At 44.0% G+C, this 23,235-nt stretch overlaps 1 protein-coding gene across 1 annotated transcript in view; it reads right to left on the bottom strand.

The window, feature by feature from the left end:
* CADPS2 (calcium dependent secretion activator 2) overlaps positions 1–20,556 on the bottom strand; it is a 348,762-nt gene extending 328,206 nt beyond the window's left edge. Inside the window, exon 1 of the mRNA XM_063134072.1 lies at positions 20,044–20,556. Within this exon, the coding sequence (XP_062990142.1) occupies positions 20,044–20,406 (363 nt within the window). The 5' untranslated portion in view covers positions 20,407–20,556. The remainder of the gene's footprint in view (positions 1–20,043) is intronic.
* Between the last annotated feature and the right edge of the window lie 2,679 nt (positions 20,557–23,235).

A 23,235-nucleotide genomic window follows, 5' to 3' on the forward strand; every position in this document is an offset into this window, starting at 1 on the left:
GTCGTTGGATTGGGTGCATCCCAATTAAGAAAGTCTATGCATGAAATGTTCTCCCAATCCTGCACAGCCCCAAAGTTTTGTAGCCCCTTCCCCCCTTTTTGGTGCACTTGGGATTTTTGCTTCTCTGGGGTAACTCTGGGGTAACTCTGGGGTTTTGTTGTTGGATCGGGTGCCTCCCAATTAGGAGAGGCTGTGTGTGAAATCTTGTCATGATCCTACAAAGCTCCAAGGTTTTAGAGCCATCACTGCCTTTTTTGAGATTAGGATTTTTGCTCCTTGGTGAGTAGTCCTGCAAAGTTTTGATGTTGGATCAGGGGCCTCCCAACTGCAAACTTCTGGCACTTTAAATTCCCATTAACCTACTGTTTATGCAGTATACCTTCTGCATTGTTTATGTGGTTGAGTGCTCTTGCACCCCTAGTGTTTTGTATTATTTCAAAAATAAGCTATCGTATGTAGCTAATTAACTCATCATAGGGTGTCATGACATCTCAACATAGACAGTGTTTACTACAGTTTGCAAATGTCTTGTACAATACTGTTTACATAACAAGAGTCATCTACTGTTGTGGCAAGCCATACATTCCTTTTGTTAAAAAGTTTGATGGGAAATTGCTGGTGGAAGAAATAACACTGTGTTTTTAACCACACTAATTAGTGAAATAATTACTTTAACTATCACAAGGTTCTTTAGTGTTATCCGCAAGAACTGTTTAGTGAATGGCCAAAAGGGCGTGGACATTTGGGGAAAGCTAGAGGATGAGATTTGGACTTCAAGTAGGATAGATTTAGTCCACGCAGGCCTGAAGTTCAACACCCTTGCAGTAAGGTTCTGAATATATTTTATAATGCACCATGCAATATGGAATATAGACTAGAATAAAAGTTACTCTAAACATCCTAATATGGACACAGCCTCGAACACGAACAAAGTGCAGCTATTCCTCTTGCAAGACATACAATTGGTAAGGAGACTGTAACTGCCAATATTAATTTTTGAAGGCTTAATGCATATTTTATATCCCAAAAAGTAGCACTAGAGCAATTTTTATGATGTTGAGAAGCAGTCTCTGGTCCCCTGCCACGAGGTCTTTGAATCTATAATTCAAAAATTAATGAAGGGATTGAGGATATAGTAGGCATCAGCTGAGCGTTCAACTGAGCAACAAGCAGCAAGACAGATAATTGCCATGATTTGCCTAAAGATGCTTAAAGCAACATGATTTGCTTCTTTTTTCTTCTCTTCAAATAAAGGATAAGTCATCCACTCATTATGTGAATAGTTTTAAATTGACACATTCTTTTATTTAAGCCAGGGCAGCATGGTGGTTAAGGGAATGAGCTATAAGCCATGTTCAAAATGTCTCCCCAGCTGCAACTTCTAGGCTGTATCCAATGTCTTTCCTAGAGTAGATCCATTTAAAAAGAATGGGAGTCAAGTGGATACAACCCTCAGTGGGCCATTCTCTCTCAGCATCACCATGACCCACCCAATTTGTAATATGGAGATATTAATAACTAGCTTGGTAAGGCTGAAAATTACTGAAATAATATATGTGAAGAAGTATGCCTGTATCAGCATGTAGTAGTGTAGAACGGTGATGGCCACATTCCCTCGGGAGTCATCTGACATGGGGGCAAGGCCTCTCTCTCTCTCTGCCATTTCCTTCTCTCTCCCCTCTTCTTCCTTATCACACAGCAGGCTGCAGGGAGAGGGAGAGGTGACTCTTACAAGAGGTCTAAATTGACATTTTGCAATAGGCTTCTGAAATTCAGCCAAGGGCCACAGGTTATAGACCACAGCTGCAGTGAATGGTGTATGGGAGTTTGGCTAAGGGATACCCCGATCGCCAACTGCAAATAGCAAGCTTGGCAGTTTCAAAGTTGCAATTAGTTTTTCAGATGATTCTCTTCAGTTAGTATGTCGCGGGGACGACGACACATATATGTCATTGAAACACAAATATGTCTCAGAGTGTAATGGAACTAATAAATAGTGACAGTGGACATGGAAGTGCCCCAACAAGTTTAGCGGAAGAGAGTTGAATGTTGAAATAGGTGAGCAGTTGTCAGCATGTCATGCACATTTCTTTGGGTGGCTAAAATCACTTCGTTCATCAACAGTGTGGCGTAGTGGCTAAGGTGTTGGACTGGAGTTGGGAGATCGGGATTCTAGTCCCCACTTGGCCATGGAAACCCACAGGGTGACTTTGAGCAAGTCACAGACTCTTAGCCCAGACTACCTCACAGCGTTGTTGTTGTGGAGAGGAGGAGGACTATGTATGCCGTCTTGGGTTCCTTGGAGGAAAAAAGGCAGGATCTAAATGCGATAATAAATAAATAAGTAAATAAATAAATAAGAATAAACAGTTTCTAGTCACTTTATTTATTTATTTATTTTATTTATTTAGAATATTTATATACCGCTCCCCATTGAAAAATTTCAGAGCAGTGTACAAGGTAAAATGAAAATAAAAACAATAAAACTGTTAAAACAAAATTTAAAAGAAGCAAAAACAGAAATCCAAGGCTGCATGTTAAAGAAAGGCTTCTTGGAATAAAGATGTTTTCAGGAGGCGCCGAAAGGAGTACAAGGTTGGAGCCTGCCTGACCTCCAGAGGCAGGGAATTCCACAGGAGGGGCGCCACCACGCTGAAGGCTCTTCCCCTGGTGGATTCCAATCGGAGGATGGATCTCTGTGGAACCACCAGGAGCAGGCCCTCGGATGACCTTAGTGACCGGGCAGGTTGGTAAGGGAGAAGGCACTCTCTCAGGTATCCTGGTCCCAAGTTGTTTAGGGCTTTGTACACAAGTACAAGAACCTTAAACCTGGCCCGGTAGCGAATAGGCAGCCAGTGCAGTTCCCTCAGCAGAGGAGTTACATGCTGGAAAGGGGCAGCTCCAGACAACAGCCGAGCTGCAGCATTCTGCACTAGCTCCAGCTTCCGGAGCAGCTTCAAGGGCAGCCCCACATAGAGTGTGTTGCAGTAATCCAATATTGAGGTTACTCAATACTTTGTATTTTGTTCCCCCTTAAAACGTAAACACTGTAAGGGAAGTGTAAGCTACTATCTTAAATTTCATAATGTAGCATTTAAACAGAAACTTCTGATCTTGGAAGTTTCCAAGATCCCTCTGCCCTGACAGGTCGCTGCTTCTCCATCCTCCTGTTATTTACTTTTTCCTCTAGCTGGGCCTCAGAACTCCTAGAGGAGTTGTGCCGGCAGGGAAGGGGCTGGAGAGGTCATGGGGTTTCAAAGGTGCCACAATCTCCTCTCCACTCCCTGCCCACTGGAATGCCCCTCTTTTGATCTCTCTGAGAAAGTATGTGCCATAGCTCTTTCCATGGTGGGTAAGGGGATGGGAAAGGGGGGTGAGATCAGATCTTGAAGTCGCCCCTCCCCCGAAATCATAGCAGTGCCTATGGCTCCAGGAGGGGGGATCAGAAAAATCCTATGTCTCTGGGGTGCTCTGCAAGGCACCCTAGGATTCTGCCCTAGGTGTGCTTTAATATTTTTCCTCAGATATTTCAAATAAAATACTACTGGTGTATTGGGCCAAAAGATTAATCTGGGAGACTTTTTTATAGCTTTGTTTACTAAAACAAACATGCTGAATTAGATCTCTCTAGGACATCAGAACATTTTCAGTTACAAAAGTGAACATTTTCCTATGCAAATGAACTTCATATGCATTGGAAAATTTTCCAGTGTAAACTGAAATGTTTCCTATGTAAATTAGCCAATGCAAATGAACCTAATTTGCATTGGAAAACTTTTCAGTTCTAAATTTTCTGGAAAATCCACATCACTAGCCAAATCCAGGCCTCTGAGTATCTGAATCCAGCCCTCCGGGTATCTCCAAATGTCCATAACCCCTTTCCTCTAACCACCAATTCTGGTTTCCTGGCTTTTGTGCAGGTTTTCCCCATTTTAAAAGACTGAAATGCCTTTTTAGTGGAGGTAAAAGCTTTAAGCTACTGTAAAGTATGTTGGTATTTTGATTCCACCCCTTTTGCCTTCAGCCCCGGCCATCACTGGAATGTGCCCCCCCAAGGGCTTTTCTTAAATAGAACTCAGCCCTCAGGTTGAAAGAGGTCCCCCACCCCTGCCCATTGGAGGAAAAGATGGGATACTACCATGACTGATCATGAGGACCCTATTTTATGTATGTATTTATTTACTTTATATCCTGCCTTTCCGCCAAAAAAATGGCATCCAAGCAGTCTAACAATGACATACGGATTAAAAACAAAACCTTAATTAAAACATAACATAAAAACAAATAAATTAAAAACACAATAAAAGAAAAGAAAAGCAGCACTCAAGCAATTAAAAACCCTTTCCTATCCAATATGGCTTACTTTGTCTGAAGCACTAGATGATCTCCAAGATCCCTTCCAACTCTAGGATGGCAGCTTTACTGAATAAATGCCAGAAACGAAGAAAATCTCTAATACTCAAAGCCATTTACAATCTTGGAAAGGTCCCTGCAGGTTTCCGACACTCCATGCAGAAGTGGTATATAGGGAGGGTGGTGTGGCAGTTACACCACACACTTCAGACAACTTGACATTGATTATTAAAAAGGAGAAGCTACACTTCACTTGTAGCTTCATCACACCAGCGTTATACTGTGCAATCACTGTGAATTGCATGCAAAGGACTCCAAAGTATTCCAGCTTACAATCTGCTTTGACTGTGAAGCACTCCCATGCATCCTGCTTTAATTGTCCTTCTTAGCCTAAAGAACCGTCTTATACCTCTTTAGGAGCGAATCTTTTGTTGTTCTCCGAGTGGCCACTGGGGGCGCAGGAGGATGATTTAATATGTTTAAAGTACAAATTAAACAAATGCTTACATCTATGTAGTTTTAAAGATAAAGACATCAAAACTGGCACATTAATAGATATTAAGGAGGGCTTTAAGCATACCAAATTTGAATCGGATTGGGTCATCCGTTGATTTTTTATGATTTTTTACATTTCTCCCCCTTAAACCCTTTTCCTGGTATGCAAAGGATCTTAGGAGCGCCACCACCCAGGGTGTTTAATTAGCCAACAACAACAACAACAGCTTTATGGTATGGGGAAAATTCTAGGGAAATGGGTACGTGAGATGAAGCACTTGATCTCCCCATTGAGCGACTACAAAGTGAACTGGGGACCAAAATGATACGGATCCCTTTGCTTAATAAAACTGACTGTGCCATGTTGATAACCTTGCTAGGTAAGTGGGGGGTGGGAATAACCTTCAAAACAGCAGGTCTTTGAAAAGCATCCTGAAGCTTGCTGTGATTCTGGCCCCTCCACCAAAAGTTATCCTACCGCCCGCCCACCCCCTTATGAAATCGCACCAAAACTGTCCTCCAACCTGCATGGCCACATGCCACATTCTTCAAATATCTTCCAACAGCTGAACAACAGCCCTTCTCCTGCTTTACAACCATTAGCCTATGAACTTCCTAGTAATCAGATAAACGCAGCACAGAAAAGGCAAGGTGATATAAGCAAGCAGAGGTGTACTTTGCAAGAACCACAGGGCCGAGTGCAGTAGCCGTTTCAGCAACATTCGCTATTCACAAAGGCTAGAGATGCAACTCCTGTCACTACATTTAAATCTCACTGCTACTGGCAACACCAGTATTCTCCAGAAAGCACGTGTAACCACTTTCTTAAAACTGATTTTTAAAATAAAATAATGTGCTCCATTGGCATTTAGGAAGTCTGGCACCATACCTTTCACTGCCAGCCAAAATATTTGATGTAATTCTCCGTAAGACGAATTTGTTTCTGCCTCTGCAGGCTCTGTCCATTTCTTCTTATTATTATTTTGTAGTGACAAATGCTGCCAAGTACAGAAAAGTTGGCTTGGCAGTCCAAGCTATGTTTGCAGCTGTCAGATACCTATTGCATAACTCAGTAAACACATTTTTAAATTATTTTTAGAAAAGGTTGCTGGACATCGTGTCATAACAGTGAAGGAGCAGAGCCGCAAAGTTAAGCTTCTTGGTAAGCAAATTCAGAGAGACATTAGCTCACAATGTAACGCAAGTGTCTTAAAAGCTTGGCTGCTCTGCTAGTTCCTAAATCTCCATTGCCGAGCATTAGGAATGTCTCAAAACATTTGATACTTTCAATTTTCAGTCGAAAGGCGAGATGGAAACATATCCGGAATTAAGCTAAAGACGTCGGCATCTCCAATGAAAGTCACAGACTTTTTCCTACATCAGCAGCTGTAAACAGTTGTTGTCCTCCGTTAGTATCTGACAACACATTATTATCCCACAGTATTTATCTCAAGTTGCACCTGTGTCTTTAAAAGAACTCCAATTTTCTCAGGGAAAACAGGAAACAAATATAACTAATACCCAGGTTGTATGGTTCCCCCCCCACACACATATTCATCAAGTGATCAGAGTTGGCAGTGAGTGCTGACATTGCACCAACGACAAATCAACAACGGCATGATTTAATATCGACCAAATGTTTCCCCCCACAAAAATCAAAACTTTTCAGAAACAGCTAGGAATAAAATGAACTGTCATCACCATGATGTGTGTAATAAAGACATTTCGGTACCTAATCAACATGCATATACTGACGGTGTACATGGAATTATATTTTCTAGCCTAGATTACATTTTCTTGCTTGAAAAAAAATCAATAACATAGCCTTAATTCAAATACGTTAGTAAAATACATACACACAAACCAGTTCTCATCCTGGATTTCCCAACAGTAACCCAGCTATTATACCTTGCCTCAAACCATCTTGTTGGGCCTTGAACAGGTCCGCAGCCTTGATTTACTCTACCTTGCCATCCCCCTTACCTGCTCCACTGTAGCCCAACTTTTCCATTTCACATTCACCAATGCCTCCTGTTAGTGATGACCAACAACTGATCCAACGTTGCTTTCCAAACAAAATTATGTTCTAAACACAATCCAGTCCGGGTTTCAGTCAAAACCCTAAATGAGCTATCCAAGGTATGAAATAAACAAACAAATAAATATTTCTTTAATCACTTCACAGAGACAACTAGCATGTCAGGAAGAGGAGCATCTAGCCTGTGGGGAAGAAGATGCGAGGGAGACTGGAGCAGGCAGGGACCATCAGAGCCTGCTTCAGTTGGACACCCCCCCAAAGGGCTAACATCTTCACCTTGTGGGGAAGAAGGAGCTGTTGGTTTGCCCCTCCATTGGGAGATGAGAGGACGGAGCAGGGCCTTCCCACCAGCCTAAACAGTCTCCTTAATTTCTTTTTATTTTCTCCTTCTTCCCTCCCCATCCATTTTTCCTTGTGTGTCATGTCTTTTTTTTTTTTTTTTAAAGAATGTAAGCCTTCAGGAAGGGACTGTCTTCTTTATTGATACATTCTAAGCCTCTCCGAGAGCCTTTTGGCTGAGGTGCGGGATAAAAATACTCTAAATAAATAAATAAATAAATAAAAATAACTATTTCCCCAACATGCTCATTTTATATGTGCAGGTTTTTTTAAAAAATGTAGAAAGATAATCTATCAAGCAGTCTAAAGACCTATTGCTCAGATACCTCCTCAGCTCCTAGTGAAAACTAGGCCTCCACCTTTGGCAGAAACGAACACTCTGAGATGGGAGAGAAGGCCCTTTATATCTACATGGTTAAAAGGAAATTCGCAGAATGCTGAAGAACTCAGCAACTCAGTGTTCAGGCAACATTCTACGCCATGGTTAGGCTGCTAATCCTTTGGCAGCAAATGGTTAGTGAGCATGTTTAAACTGTGGCTATGTAGCCACAGTGGTTAGGTATGGTTCACTCAACATGAAAAGCCATAATGCTTAGCTCAAAATGCTGAACCACGATGGCTTAGCATGTTCTCTGAACAGGGTCAATGGCTGCATTTGGACACTCAACTATGGTTTAGCAAGATGTGAATGAGCCTAGATTCATGGGCACCTCCCTCCCCTCTCTTCCTCCCTTCGTATTTATTTATTTATTTATTTATTTATTTATTTATTTTATTACATTTATATACCGCCCCACAGCTGAAGCTCTCTGGGTGGTTTACAACAATTAATGATGAGATGGAATTAGAAGTTTCTGCTTCCAGTTAACCACAGCTTGCTGTGTTCTCCGAATGTGGAACTCTGGTTAATCTTAAGTTTAGTTGAAACAAGTCTTCAGGAACCACAGTTTGAAGTTGGTTCATGCAGTTGCAAATGCAGTTAATGTTCATCACAGTTAGTCACACTAGACAGCCTGAGAAACTGTGGCAAAAGTGCAAGCAAAAGCTTCTGAATTCCTCTTCCTGGCCACATGAGAGAAGAAAGGATTAGGGTGTACACAAGCCTTAGGTTCACTCAGGTTCATGCATGTTACACTAAATGATGGTTTAGCCTGAAGTATGAACACAGCCTATGAGTCACATGTTCTTCTATTATCTGATTTGCTCTGCATAGAAAAGGGGTCCATCACATGTCACCCACAGTACTATTCTTCCTTGGATACCACAGGAATGCTCATCACCTCTATGAGAAGAGAGAGGGATGAAAGCTCTCCCATGTACAAAATGATGGTACCAAGACTCAAGGCACCCTACCTCCTGTTCAGTCACAGGGGACATTAACTTGCATGTGACTCATTTGCTGACGGAAGGTTGAATAGCGGAAATACACCACCTTAAATTCTTTTGTAGATTAGATTGTTAATTCACTGAAAACCCATTCCCCTCACCCCTTTCAATTAGTCATAAGATAGTGTTGCTCAACAAAAAGATGAGATGAGATGGTTGAAAGGTCCAAATGTACCCAACAGTAGGGTATATAATACTTTGTTACGAGACATAAATTTTCAAATTAACTTTATCTGCAGCGTTTTTGCAGACTATTTTCCCCCCTAAATAAAACTGGAAATCATCAGAAAGGGGTTGTTAAGCCAGTCACAATGCAAATTATTCAACTATAATGAACAACCGGCCTGATCAGCTGCGGCAACTGCTATTTCAAAATTAATGTCACATTTATTAGTAGGCCTGTTTGTTGATGGTTGTAACAAGAGCTGCCCTAATTTTGCATCTGATGGGAAGGAACTGAATAAATGCTCATCGCATCCAGAAACAATTAGAATTCATTAGCAAAACCTGGCTCATAAAATTAAGTGCTGCGGTCCCATGGAAGGGATTTGCTAAGCTTTTCAAAAAACAATCAGAAAAACCATTCCGTCAAAGATGTGTTTTATTTCAGACCGAGGTTTTAGCTTAATACATAGCTTCCATCTCACTCACTACTGAATATTCCACAAGAGAAAAGGCAGTTCATTTTAACGCATCAGAAAGGCATTAGCCAAAGGTCAGAAATAAAGGTTCACAAGAGCAGTCACCAGGTTGCTGGGTGGTGACCATAAATAGCACTTTGCCCACATATCACAGCCCTTCAGTCTCCAAAATGGTTCCCATCCATTTCCCTGCCCTCCTGATTTTTATTTTTTTTCGTCAGGGTTGTTGTTGTTATTTAAATTCTCTTTTTGAGAAGCTGGCATACTGAAAACCAAAGTGCCGCCCTTCAGCGCCATCTTTATTTGGATTCAAACGTGTTTTTGATCTTGGTGACCTCAGACCCAACGTTCTTGGACAAGACTCACCAGTTTTGTCTTCTGGGAAATGGGCCATACCTATCATGGCAGCCATTTTATAAATGAGTAACCCACCCATGGCAGCCATTTTTAAGAGTGCCCAAAGATCCTAGAGGTTCAGGAAGCCTGGCTCTAGCTCTTTTTCGGCATTAGATTAATAATGGTATGGAAAGGGAGAATGGGACTGTGCCTGCTGGCCTTGCCACTGCATATACCAGAGTGGGGAGCTTCTTTCAACCTGCGAGCTGAATTTAATTTCGGAGGATCATAGAATAGAAGAGTTGGAAAAGTCCTATAAAGCCATTGACTTTATCTGCATTCCTGCTCAATGCAGGAATCCATCTTCATGCATTCCTAACAGATTTATTTATTTATTTATTACATTTCCATACCGCCCAATAGCCGGAGCTCTCTGGGTGGTTCACAAAAATTGAAACCATTCAAAGTATAAAACAACAGTATAAAACCATAATATAAAATACAATATAAAAGCTCAACCAGATAAAAACAGCAGCAATGCAAAATTACAAATTTAAAACACCAAGTTAAAATTTATTTATAGACTGTTAAAATGGTGGGAGAATAAAAAGGTCTTCACCTGGCGTCTAAAAGCATATAATGTAGGTGCCAAGCGAACCTCCTTAGGGACAGATGGCTGTCCCACTGCATCTTGAAGGCCTCTAGTGTGGGAGAGTCCACAACCTCCCTAGGTAATTGGTTCCATAGTCTTATTGCTCTAGCAGACAGGATTTTTCCCTGATGTCCAGACAGAATTTGACTTTTTGTAACTTGAGCCCATTATTCTGTATCCCGCACTCTGGGATGACTAAGAAGAGATCCTGGCCCTCTTCTGTGTGACAGACTTTCAAGTATTTGAAGAGTGCTATCATGTCTCTTCTCAGTTTCTCCTCACAGGGCTCTGTTTCCAGACCCCTGATCATCCTCGTTGCCCTCTTCTGAACACCCTCCAGCTTGTCTGCATCCTTCTTGAAGCGTGATGCTTAGAAGATGCTTAACTTTTGTAAACCGCCCAGAGAGCTTCGGCTATGGGGCAGTATATACATTTAATAAATAAAGAAAGAAATGAACTGCACACAATACTCAAGATGCCTAATAGAGGGAACCAATACCTCATGTGATTTGGAAGCTATATTTCTATTAATACAGCCCAAAATAGCATTTGCTTTTTTTGCAGCCACATCACACTGTTGGCTCATATTCAGCTTGTGATCTACAACAACTCTAATATCCTTCTCACTTGTAGTATTGCTGAGCTAAGTATTCTTCATCCTGTAATTGTGCATTTGAGTTCTTTTTCCTAGGTGTAGAACTTGGCATTTATCCCTATTAAATTTCATTGTGTTGTTCTCAGCCTAGTGCTCCAGCCTATCAAGATCCCTTTGAAGTTTGTTTCTGTCTTCCAGGGTATCAGCTCTCCCACCCAATTTTGTGTCATCTGCAAATCTGATAAGTATTCTCTGCACCTCCTCATCCAAGTCATTAATAAAAATGCTGAAGAGCATTGGGCCCAGGACTGAGCCCTGCAGTATCCCACTCGTTACCTCCCCACAATTTGAGAAGGTATGATAGATAATCACTTTTTGAGTTTGGTTCTGTAGCCAACTGTGGATCCACCTAATAGTTGTTTCATCTAGCTCTCTTTTAGCTAGTTTGCTGATCAGAATGTCATGGGGTACTTTGTCAAAAGCTTTGCTGAAGTCAAGATATATTACATCCACAGGATTTCCACAGATTACAAGGGAGGTTACCTGGTCAAAAAATGAGTCTGCCAAGATTTGTTCTTGACAAATCCATGTTGGCTTCTAATAATCAAGGTGCTAAATAACTGTTTTCAAGGTGCTTACAGATTAACTTCTTTATAATCTGCTCCAAAAAATTTCCCAGGGATTGACGACAGACTGACTGGTCTATAGTTTTCAGGTTCCTCCTCTGCTCTGTTTGAAGATAGGGACAACATTAGTCCTCCTCCAGTTGTCCAGCAATTCACCTGTCATTCATGATTTTGCAAAGATAATAGACAATGGTTCTGAGAGTTCTTCAGCCAGTGCCTTTATTACTCTAAGATGCAGTTCATCAGGCCCTGCAGATTTGAACTCGTTCAAAGTAATTAGGTGTTCCTTGACCATTTGACTATCGATCTCTAGCTGCAATCCTGCCCCTTCAACTTGTACTTCATATTTGCCAAGAGGTTGTAGACCCTCTTCCTGGAGAAGACTGAGCCAAAGTAGGAATTGAGCACTGCTGCCTTTTCGTCATCTGTTATCGTTTTGCCATCCTCATTGAGCAGTTGAACCACCATTTCTTTCCTCTGTCTTTTACTATGCATATACCTGAAGAAAGCTTTTTTGTTGCTTTTAGCATCCTTTGCTAACCTCAGCTCATTCTCAGCTTTACCCTTCCTGTGCTAGCGGTCTGTACCCTTCTTTTGTAGCCTGGCCTTCCTTCCACTTCCTATATATGTCATTTTTTTTTGTTTTCAGGTCATCTCTAATCTTTTTGTGAAGCCAAATTGGTTTCTTCTGTTGTTTTCTATCTTTTTTCCATGTTGGAATTGTTTGTAAATGTGCCTTTAAAAGTTCATTTTTTATGAAACTCCCAGCTATCTTGGACTCCTTTTCTCATTAGAGGCACTTTCCATGAGAAATAAACAAACTTAGCATTGTTCTGAGTTTGTTTATTAAAATTGACTTTCCTAAAATCCACAGTACACGTAAGGCTACACGCAGTTTTGCTTCCTTTAAAATCAAGAACTCACATATGACATGGTCATTTCCCCCCGGAGTTTCTGTAACTGCCACTTTATCCACTAAGTTATCTTGATTGGTCAGAAGCTCTTGGGGTCTGTATTCCAGTGGTGGGTGGGGCCAAAAGGCAAAAGGGGAGAGAGAACAAGTGCTCCTACTTTTCAGCTTAAAGCTCTTACTGCCAGTAACTAAGCCTTAGGAGAGCTGATCCATGGTCAATATAGACTATGTATATGTGCACGATGGCATGTTCCTTCCCTTCCTGCTCACACCCAATTGGGATACAAACAGGGCAAGAAGGAGGCACTCAATTCAGCCATTCTTCTCTCTGCACAAAGAGGAGGGGGGAGAGTGAGCGAGGTGGCACTGACGTCCCAGGAGGAGAGGCCTCCTTCCCCTTGACATCATTCATCCTGCTGGGCTTGGTCAGGAGGGGAGGGGGGAATCAAGCCCCCAGACCAAAAGAGGTGGCTCTTCCACCAGTGAAAAATATATGGATTGTATTCAAGACATATACAGATTTCTGGCTTGATGAATATGTGAGGACCAGGCAATCTTCAAAACGAAATGTTTACAAAAGTTTATTTACAGTGCCAAGGTGCCGCTTATGCGTTTCGAACGCAAACTGCGCTCTTCCTCAGGGCTGTTATCTAAAATATAAATAAAAAAGTCCTTTGAATAGTAATATTTACAAATAGAGGCGTTTGTCTGCAGAACTTAACGAACTCTGTAAGTAAACTCTGATGTTTGCATTTGTAACGTAGATATTTACTCCTGGTTGGTATATGTTTTTGTATATATACTTTAATTAACTGAATGAAGATGTATTACACCTTTTGATTACAATTTGTATGTCTGGATATACATAACTTTTTTGAAGTATTTTTAGGTACATAAACTTGTAAAACGCCTCTATTTGTAAATATTACGATTCAAAGGACTTTTTTATTTATATTTTAGATAACAGCCCTGAGGAAGAGCGCAGTTTGCGTTCGAAACGCGTAAGCGGCACCTTGGCACTGTAAATAAACTTTTGTAAATATTTCGTTTTGAAGATTGCCTGGTTCTACCTTTGCCTTTGGCTTCTTTTTACTCCCCCATGGGGTTTTCCTTGCTTTTGCACTTGATGAATATGTGAATAGCCCATAGAATTGGTACACTTCATATGTAGATCCTTGGTTCCAATACAGCCAAAGATACTTGCGAATATGAAAAGATGATCATCATATTTGTTAACAGTCTGTGCCAAACAACTGGAGACAATCACTGGAAAAGTTCCCAGGGGGACAGTCATCTTCCATGGTGTAAAAATAGCAGCACAACTTGAAAAATATTGGACCCAGCAAACGCTACTCAGGGACCTTATTCGCATGACACTGCAGTCCACCATGGTTTAATTTATCCACAGGGGCTGTCGCATGGTGAACACCATTTCTTCATAGCGCCTGTGGGCTTTCAGCTTGCCATGACTTGTCATGTGAACCCAGACGGCTGGGGTTGTTTGATGCTTAGAGAACTCTAAAAAAAAAGTCACTGGTTATTTGAGGGTTTCTCAAACAACCCCTGCCACCTGGGTTTGCATGACACAAGCCACGGCAAGCTGAGCACCTGTGGGCACATGGCATGACGTGACAATCTCACTGAGAAATTAAGCCATGGCGAGCTGTCACTGAGCAAGTGTACATGAATGTACAGAAGTAGCCAGTTCTTAACTCTTAGTAGTAACATAAGACGGGATGGGGGTGCACTGGACTGGAGCAGGGCATCCCTTGAAAAGTCCAGGGTTATCAGCTTTAAAAAGTAGAGTTGTCAGAATGTTGGCCTCTGGAGCATTATTACTTTGACCTGTAAGTCTATTTGTCATACTCTCAAAGTGACATTCTTTGATCATGACAGTAATCTCTAACCAAAATACATAGGAACAGAGTTCAGACAATGCATCTCTATGGGATGATTTTCTTGGCTTTTGAGGGCTGAGCATCTGGACCAGTCCTCTCCAACCTGGCATCCTCCAGTTGTGTTGGTTTACCACTCCCAGAATTAATGGGAATAATGGAAATTGTAGTCCAACACACCTGGAGGGCAACACAATGGGAAAGGCTGGTCTTGATTGTAGTTGCTGTCAGTCTGTGCAGGTTATCCACTTATTTGCCCCCAGATGAGCTTGAAGAGGGACATGGACAAGCATGCCAGATATCCCTTGCACAGGTCTGGCACTCAACAGTCATTCCGGTGCAGAAGACTCACTTGCCATGTAGTTTGCAATCCAAGAGGTCCCACAAGGTTAGGCCTAAATTCTCCACATGGCAAAAACTGTTTCTGTCTCACTCCAAGCTGAGGTTGGGGAAGGAGGCGGAGAGATAGCATTTTTAATACTTTTCCCAACCAAAGTCCCTGACCATAGAAAACTATCATGTCTAGGAAAAGGCGAAGAGACCGAGATATATAGTTTTAGCATAAGAGGAGCTATTTTAATACAAGGAGTTATTTGTCTAGATCTGGCCTTGTTCTAGCAATAAAAACTGAAGCACAACCATAAGGAAGCTTCCTACAGTGCAGACAGAACACCACACTATTGTCAAACAGTAGGTATTATTGGAATTTTGGCAGACATGGTACTTTCAAAAAAAAATCTGATATTTTACTATTGGTAGTACCATTATGTATGGCCCAACATAAAGAGGAATCAACAAGCAAGACTCACATATAGTCTAGTGCACAGGAGGAATGAAAAACATAACGTTGGGTCATTGAAAGAATGCAAAACAGATATGCCATGCAGTACTGGAGCAAACTCTCCCACTGCCTGAGGCAAAAAAGCACATGTGCCACTGCTGGCCACCTTGCTGTGACCCCCTTCCTCCCCCCATCCCGGCATCTGACTCCCTTCCGTGCATGCCTGTTTCCCCAGCCCACCAGGTTTGCCTCCCTCCAGCCCAAACTGTCTCCCCCCATCCAGTCTGTCTGCCTGCCTCCTCCATCTCCCTGTGCACTCGGTCTATCTGCCTCCCCCGGCTCACTCTACCCCCTTACCTCCCTACCACATTGCTGCCACCACTGCCCACTCTACTAATCAGGCAAGTTCTCCGAAGAGCCGGAGAGGCGCTTCAGAAAGGCAGCCAGGCCCAAATGTCTGGCTCTGAGGGATCCTTCCTTGGAGTCAGGCATTCTGGAAGGGTTGATTCCAGTATAGGTGATCTCCTTGGATACCCCATCCCCCCACAATGCCTGACCCTAAGGAAGGACCACTCAGAGCCAGGCACTTGGGTGTGGCCACCTCTCAGCTACTTTTCCAGCCGACATAGCTCTTCAGAGAGCTCCACCACTTGCCAGCGCACTCTGAGAAGATCTGCAGTGGTGGCAATAGGGAGGGTGGAGAGGGAGGTGAGTGGGAGATACGGTAGCAGAGTGGCAGCAGCAGCAAAGGCAGGGAGCGCAGCAGCAGCAGGTCTTCCTGGCAGTGGGGGAGCATGGAATTCTCTGCTCCTTCCTTTCTGTGGCTTGAGGCAGGAGGTTCACGCTGCCTCATGGAAGAGCCCTGATATTACGGACCTATACTTTAATTTTAATAATAGCCAGCATTTGTAATTTTTCTGGAAAGCTATAGGGTTGGATGTGTTTCGAACTATTTATATTCAATTTTGCAACTTCAAATCTGTAAAAGTGCAACAACAAATTTGTTGTTTGTGTTTTTATAAATAAAAATGTGTTAAATGTAAGATATTTAGAGTTAATTGGGAATAACCAGGGGAATATATTAGGTATATATTAAGTATATTGGTCTTGGGGGCATTTCCCTTCCCAGGGAACCCATTCCCAGGGGTTTGGAAGAAACTGGAACTGAGTCAAGTAGACCTGTGCATGGGAGCCCTCCAGCACTGCAGCTGAACTAACTGGTCCCCTCCAGATCTCCCCCAATCCTTGGTGTGCAGCTGTCCAAGTGAAAAGCTTGTTAAAGAAGGGGAGCACATAAAACAACAACAACAGAGAGGGGACTACATAAATGGACAAAAGAGCAAGACAAATAACAGGTGGGTTGTCCATGAAGCACAATGACCATGAATTATCTATTACAAGGAGAGCTGAATATCTTTGCAAAATGCCTTGCAAAGGAACCAAATGCACCTTTCCAAGAGAGCCATTACCCATCCAGTGTTCTCATAAATACATTTATTTAAACATTCTGTTAGAATTTGTAGGACTGGAAATCCTTTGTGAACCAGCTCCTAGAAACGTTGGATTCTAGGTGCACAAACATAGCCAGGGATATTTCGTAGACAAGGGGGGGGGGGGGAATCACTGATACATGATTAAAAACTAAGGAACTTTTGAGGAATGAGAGTCAAATAAAGTTCAGCAGACCTGCAATTTATACTGGGGTATATAAAACCACACAGCAACTATGGCACTAATCTAAAGCACTGCTTTGCTCTTACAATTAAGCTTTGCTCTTACAACACAGATTTGAGAAGTTTGCCATTTTTCTGTGGTGCAACACAGTAGCAAGAAATCTCACTGTTTGATTCGTTTATCATGATTTGCCTGCACAAAATCAAGGCACTTAAGGCTGCAATCCTATAGCTACATACCTCGGAGTGAGCCCCATTGAATGCAATGAGGCTTACTTCTGATTAGACATGTATAGGATTGTTCTGATAGTTATTGTCGAACAGTTAGATTCCAGTGAGTCTACAGGGTTTTTAAAGAGCCACTTAAATGAAACTGCAATTGGAATAAGTAAAACATTCCAATTGCTACTAGAAAACAAGGTTTCAAAGAACATAAAAACACATCTCAATACTAGCAGTTAAGCAAGATTAATGACCACAACTATGAGCTTCTGTTGTAGACACGATTCCACTGCAAGATAGAAATTAATGTGTTCATGCCAAATATAAATGCCCAAAGCAAATTAAACTCAGGTCCATTCATTACAGTATACAGGACCCGTCACTTCTGAATAATGATTACAGGTACTATTTAGCATTTGAGGTAAGATGTCAAATGTTTTTCACCCAACACCCATCATTTAGTCTGATCTCCAGAGGCTAATTCAATTGCAAAATTTTAATTGCTTCATCAAACAATGTTCTCTGTTGACCTCACAGTTTCTCTTATCATTTGCATTCCCTCCTTCAGTAAACACATTATTTGTCAGTATAAGCCTAGCATAAAATAAAGGTGAAGTTGAGAGGAATTTTATAGCACAGTATGGGCCAGGCAGAAGAGAGGAAAAGGACTATTTATTAAAATAGTTACTTTGAGGGTATCTTTTAATAGACTTGGTTCAAAGCAGAAAAAAGAGTGGTCCCTGTTATGTTACCGAAGCAGTTTTGCCTTCAAAACCCTTCCAAAATAGCACAGTGAATAGTCTTGTTCATAGAACCCAGGGAGCACACCCTTGAACAACAATCTAGCAGGTGTTACAGCCAAAAATCTGTTTAAGGATTTCTTCTTCCAGAGGATTCCCCCCCCCCTCAATGGGTATGTTTTTAGAATGTGGAAGAATTTGCATGGAAAATGCTATGCCAGAATTGAAAATGTTTGTGAACATCTCATGACACAACAATCAGAAGCTGCCCAAAATCTAGCATGGGAAATTGCCTTCTACTGGATCCAACCACTGCTCCATCAAGCTTAATGTCACCAGCATGGACTGGCAGCGGCTCTCTGGGGTTTCAGGCAGGAGTCTTTCCTAGCCCTACCTGGAGATGTTGTGGATTGAACCTGGGACCTTCTGCATGCAAAACAGGTTCTCTTCCACTGAGCTACAGTCCTTCTCCCTAGTATCTTGCCTGTCAAAAACTTTATGACCAAATAAAACATGTTTTCTGGAAAGATCTGTGAGCATTCTCCATGTTCCAAAACACTCTTCTAGAGCCTTGTGTTAGACCCAGATCTGCCCCTAAAAGGCAAGTGGAATTCCATTTAATCTGAGGAAACGGAGAGGGGGAAAAGAAGAACCTACATTAGAGAATTGAAGCCCTGTATCTATGCAACATTCAAAAGTTTTAAAGACTGCCCCACTCCTTGCTCAGGTATGTAATAAAATCTAAGATAATTCATCATCACCTATTGCTACTAAAAGAAGCCTCTTGAGGCTGTTCGGAACCTGTCCCCAAATAATGATACAACAGTCAGATACAATTTTGGTCCATTTTATTAGAATGTCAATAGCTTCATTTCATTGGCCGACTGTCTCTTAAGACATAGTTTCACAGGGAACCCAAACAAAATGGATGTCTGCGGTTTGAAGCAATTTCTGCTCTATTATTTCCTCTCAGCAGACCTGCTTTCAGCCACCTGCCTTCCAAAGGAAGCCATCTATCACCTTCAGTGTACAGGGACTTATTTAAGTAGGTAGGGTGGGGGAATCAATGCAGTTCTCAGGAATTGAGAATATTGGTATATTACCGTGTAACAAAACATTAAGGGTTGTGTCCAATGTTAGTCTAAGGGCACAACCGTATGCATGTTTAGACAGAAAAAAGGTCCTACAACTCCCAGCATTCCTTAGTCAGTATAACTTTTGCCCTAACAAGTCCCATTCATTTCAATGGGACTACTCTAAGTAGGACTAACACTGGATACATCCCCAAGTGATTTGAGTTGCTGTAACTTTTGGAAGCTGTAAAGTCAACCGAAAGCTAATTACATAACCTTTAGGCTGTGCTCTTATGTATCACTTCCTTGAGAGTAAGGAAGCCCTAATGAGTTCAGGCTGCACCAACTCCCCACCCCCCATATAAGCTCTTGTATGATCTTATTCCTCCCCAGAGAAAATGTAATTAGGCTTACTTCTGAGTAGCCACATACAGAACCGCAAACTGCACAAAGCAGTTCTTCCTGGCTTTACTGTCCCCACACCAAGCAGTAGGGTGGCGTGTTTCTCCCCACTCTCAAGGAACGCTCTTCGGCTGCAACTCTGTCCCCACACAGCTGGGAGTAAGCCCCACTGACCTCAGCAGGACTTACTTGTGGGGAGACAGAGTTGTTAAGGATCCATTGGAATGGGCCCCTCTATTACGGAAGTGAGCCAGTTCACACCCGTGAAGCCTCAAGAGCCGCGTTTGGTATCCGGGTTCGTGTTAACTACGAGCGAGCAGCTTCAACCTGTTGCAGTGAAAATAAAAGGAAAGAGTCGCAACGGGCAGCCGAGTTGACTCGGCAGCGAGGACAGGCGCGGGCATTTTCCACCCCCGGGGAAGCGAAGAGTTTACTTTCGGCCCCTCCGCCTCGCGCCTGTGACCCACTGACCCAAGACAGAGGGCTGCAGGGCGGAAAGCGGGCTGCCGAGAGACCCGGCGGAGGAACGAAGGGGGTGGGGGCGCGGGCCTCTGAACCCGCCGCCCGGCTCCAGCCGCCGCAGAAGTTCCGGGGGGAGTCGCTCCTTCGCAGCGGGGCCCGCAAGGTAGTCGAGCCGCCGCCCCACCGCTACGACCACCCCCACGGCGATGCCAAGCGAGGCTCGGGCTTCCACTTGCCTGCCATTCACTGCCCCCGGGAGGGAAAGTGGGAGGGCAATCGGGCCGGGAGAGCAATGCCAGCCGGCCAGCCGGAGCGATCCCCTCGGCAAAACAAAGCGCGGAGGCGAAGGCGCACTGGGGCGGGGGGAGCCCGCGCCTTGTGGCCCGAGGAAGCGCCGCCGGTCGCCCGCGCCGCGACTCACCTTCTGCTGCCGCCGGGCCATATCCGTCGGCTGCTTGGCGTTGAACGGGTACGCGATGCACCTCACGATGAAGGCGTAAAGCTGCAGCCGGAGCCGCTTCTCGTTCTCCTCCCTCTGCAGCCGCTCCTGCTCCTCTTTGCCTTCGCTGCGCACCGAAGGGCTGGGGCTGGCCGGTCTAGCAGCCACCCCGCCGCCGCCGCCCACCGGGCGCCCCGGCTCTCGGTGAGCGGCCGCCGGGAGGCATCGCTGCGAGCTGTTGGCGGCGCCGGCGCCCCCAACAGCCGCCACCACCACCAGCACATCCCGTCGCTCTTCCTCCAACACCTCCTCGGACTCTTCCTCGCTGGAGGACGGGTCGAGCATGGTGCCCGATCGCCGCGCGCCCTTCGCGGCCGTTTGCAGGCAGGCGAGGGGGAAACGGAGGCGCCTGGGCTCGAAGCAGCGCGCACCTTTCCGGACACGTCGAGCTTCCCCGCCCGACGATTTCCTACGAGCCAGCGAGCCGGCGGCGGCGGCTGCCGAAAGAGGGGGGCGGAGTTTGGGGAAAGGGGTCGAGCTTGGGGACTGCCTCGATCGGCTCCTATCACAGCCTGGGCTGGCCTGTCACTCTTGCCGTCGCCAACAAGAGGGTGGCGGCAGCGGCGGCGGCGGCTCCGCCTCGCCAAGAGGAGCGGCAGCGCGGCTCACAGGTGGGAAACCTGTAGCGCCCACAACAAGCAACACGTGGAGCGGAATGCTAATAGTGCGCCTACGCCAGCCAGCCAGCCAGCCAGCGCCCGGCCTCCCTCCGGCCCTGCTGCTGCTGAACCGAGAAGGAGCTCCGCGCCGCGGCGGTTTTCTTGCTAATCGCCTTCATTCAGTTCTAGTGGCGTTGGCGATCTGGTGCGCTGACTAAGGCCATAGCTAGACCTAAGGTTTATCCAGGGGTCAAACCTGATCATCTAGGTGACACACAGGGGATCCAGTGCTCAGGCAGGGGCGAACCCTGGATGATCCCAGGGTAAACTTTAGGTCTAGCTGTGGCCTAAAAGTCGTTCCGGAGCCTCAGCAGTTGCGATTCACAAAGCGTTCTTGCGTCAGGACATAGACACCATCGCTATGTAGCCTGAGAACAACAACAGTCTTTCTGCAAACCACCAGAAATGGGGGGGGGATTTCTTGAAGAATTGTGCGCCAGCAATTTCACCTTGATCTCTCTTTTTGGCTCGCCCGCGCAACTATGTGTTCTGCTATTAACTAGCTACGTTTTGTGAATGGCAGTTGTTCAGGTGATCATTACTTATTTGTCAATTTCAATTCCCTCTGAGATTACAGTTTGCATCTCTCCCCACCCCACTCTCATGTGTATATAAACCTCAAATTTTAGGTTAACATTTTGTTCATGCTGGAATAAATTTGTTAAACAGAATGTCTTGTGCACCTTGAAGATGAACAAATTTACAGTGTCAGAGGCTTTCCTGGACTCGCGTATTATCTTCAGTCATGAAGTGTTTTCTTCAGTATTAACCTGCATGAAGTATTTTCAGTCACAAAGACTCCAGAAGTGTTTGAGGAGGATGGAGACTGAGTGGGTGGCGGAAGGCTGAAGGCAAATCCAATATGAAATTCAAAGGGATCTCAGACAGGGCCTGCCCTACTATTAGGTAGAGTGCTGGGCCTGTTCAGATGGCATGCTAAGCCATGGTTAGGCCAATGAACCTTTTCCAGCAAATGGTTAGTGAGTGTGTTTAAACTAAGTCATGGTTCACATGACATGATAAGCCATAATGTTTTGCTCAAAATGCTTAACCAGTGTTGTTTAGCGTGTTGTCTGAACAGGGTCGCTGAGGGGCAGGCTGCAAACAGAGCTGTGCCATGCAGCCTGTACTGTGTCCCTTAAACTAGTCAGCTGTTCCCCGAATGCAAAGGAGGATGTTGTCCCCATTACCAATGCCGAAGATCCAACTATCAGCCTGGTCAGTTTTTGTGTGTGGAATGGGTGGGTGGGGGGCACCATCTTGTTCTTCATCACTGGACCAAAACCCAACTGTACTAAAAGACAAACTGTACTGAAAAGACACAGTCCATTAATATTATTCAATGGGAGATGAGCTGGAAGCTCACTGTTCAGGGCTCACTCAGCCTGTTCATTCTCAACCTCTGCACAAGTCAGCCCTCACCTCTGTTCCCCCTGCCACAGCAAAGGTCTCCTCCCATAGAAGGTGGAGCAGTCAGTGACAAATGGGCTGCAGCTCTGTCTTCTTTTTCTTTCCTTTTTTTTTTTTTACCAAGTAACCTTAACTACAGCAGCAAACTTCCCCCCTTCCTCCAATGAACCCTGGAGGGCTCAGCCTCCCCATCCAATCTTAAGTGTGGGGCACTAGTTCACTCTGCCTGCTCTTCTGGGAATCCCACTCAGCTGGCAGGTATATATACAATGCAAATCCTATTCATGTTTGCTCAGAAGTCCCACTGTGTTCAAGGGGTTTGCTCCCTAGCCTAGTAACTGTGTTTAGGATTGCAGCAACTGCAGGCTTATTGTGTAGAAGCTTCAGTGGAATAGGGCCCAACTTATCAGATGCCCAAGTGTTATGCACACTTGTCAGACCACATACCCAGAGGTGGGTATAGAGGGGCCAAAAGGTCATCAAATTCATTTGACATGTCTGTGGAACATAGAAAAGTTGTGACTTCTATGCAAAGCTCGAATCTATAGAAGACAAACCTAGTGAACCATCACTGGTCTTATCTTGTTTACGTATACTGGGTCATCCCCCCAACCCAAGAGCGGAATTAAAAAAAAACCACGGTTTGCAGCCTGACAAATCCTGCTAGTTCGTTTAATTCATGCATTCATTCATTCAGTTTATAGCTTGCTTTTCTCTCCCAATAGAAATTCTAGGCAGCGCCAAAACAATAAAGTCACAGTGAAAAAAAAATACATAAACACTGATTGGATCCTTTTGGCTCAGTGTTCCTGCCTCTTGGTACTTGCTGTAGCCATAAGAAATAATGTCAGAACGAAGAGGAGGCAGCAGTTTGCTGCCACCATCACAACTACGGTCATCATCCTCTTTATGAGCTGATCAAAGTTTCGGTAACTCAGATGACCCTGAGCTGGAGTCTCTTTCATGCTTCCTGTAGGCCTGGAAGAAAGTACATGCATCTTTACTTAGAGAAGAAAATCTCAATATGTTCAGAGATTTATACTTA

This window comes from Elgaria multicarinata, chromosome 9 (assembly GCF_023053635.1).
Source record: "Elgaria multicarinata webbii isolate HBS135686 ecotype San Diego chromosome 9, rElgMul1.1.pri, whole genome shotgun sequence".
Taxonomy (NCBI): Eukaryota; Metazoa; Chordata; class Lepidosauria; order Squamata; family Anguidae; genus Elgaria; species Elgaria multicarinata.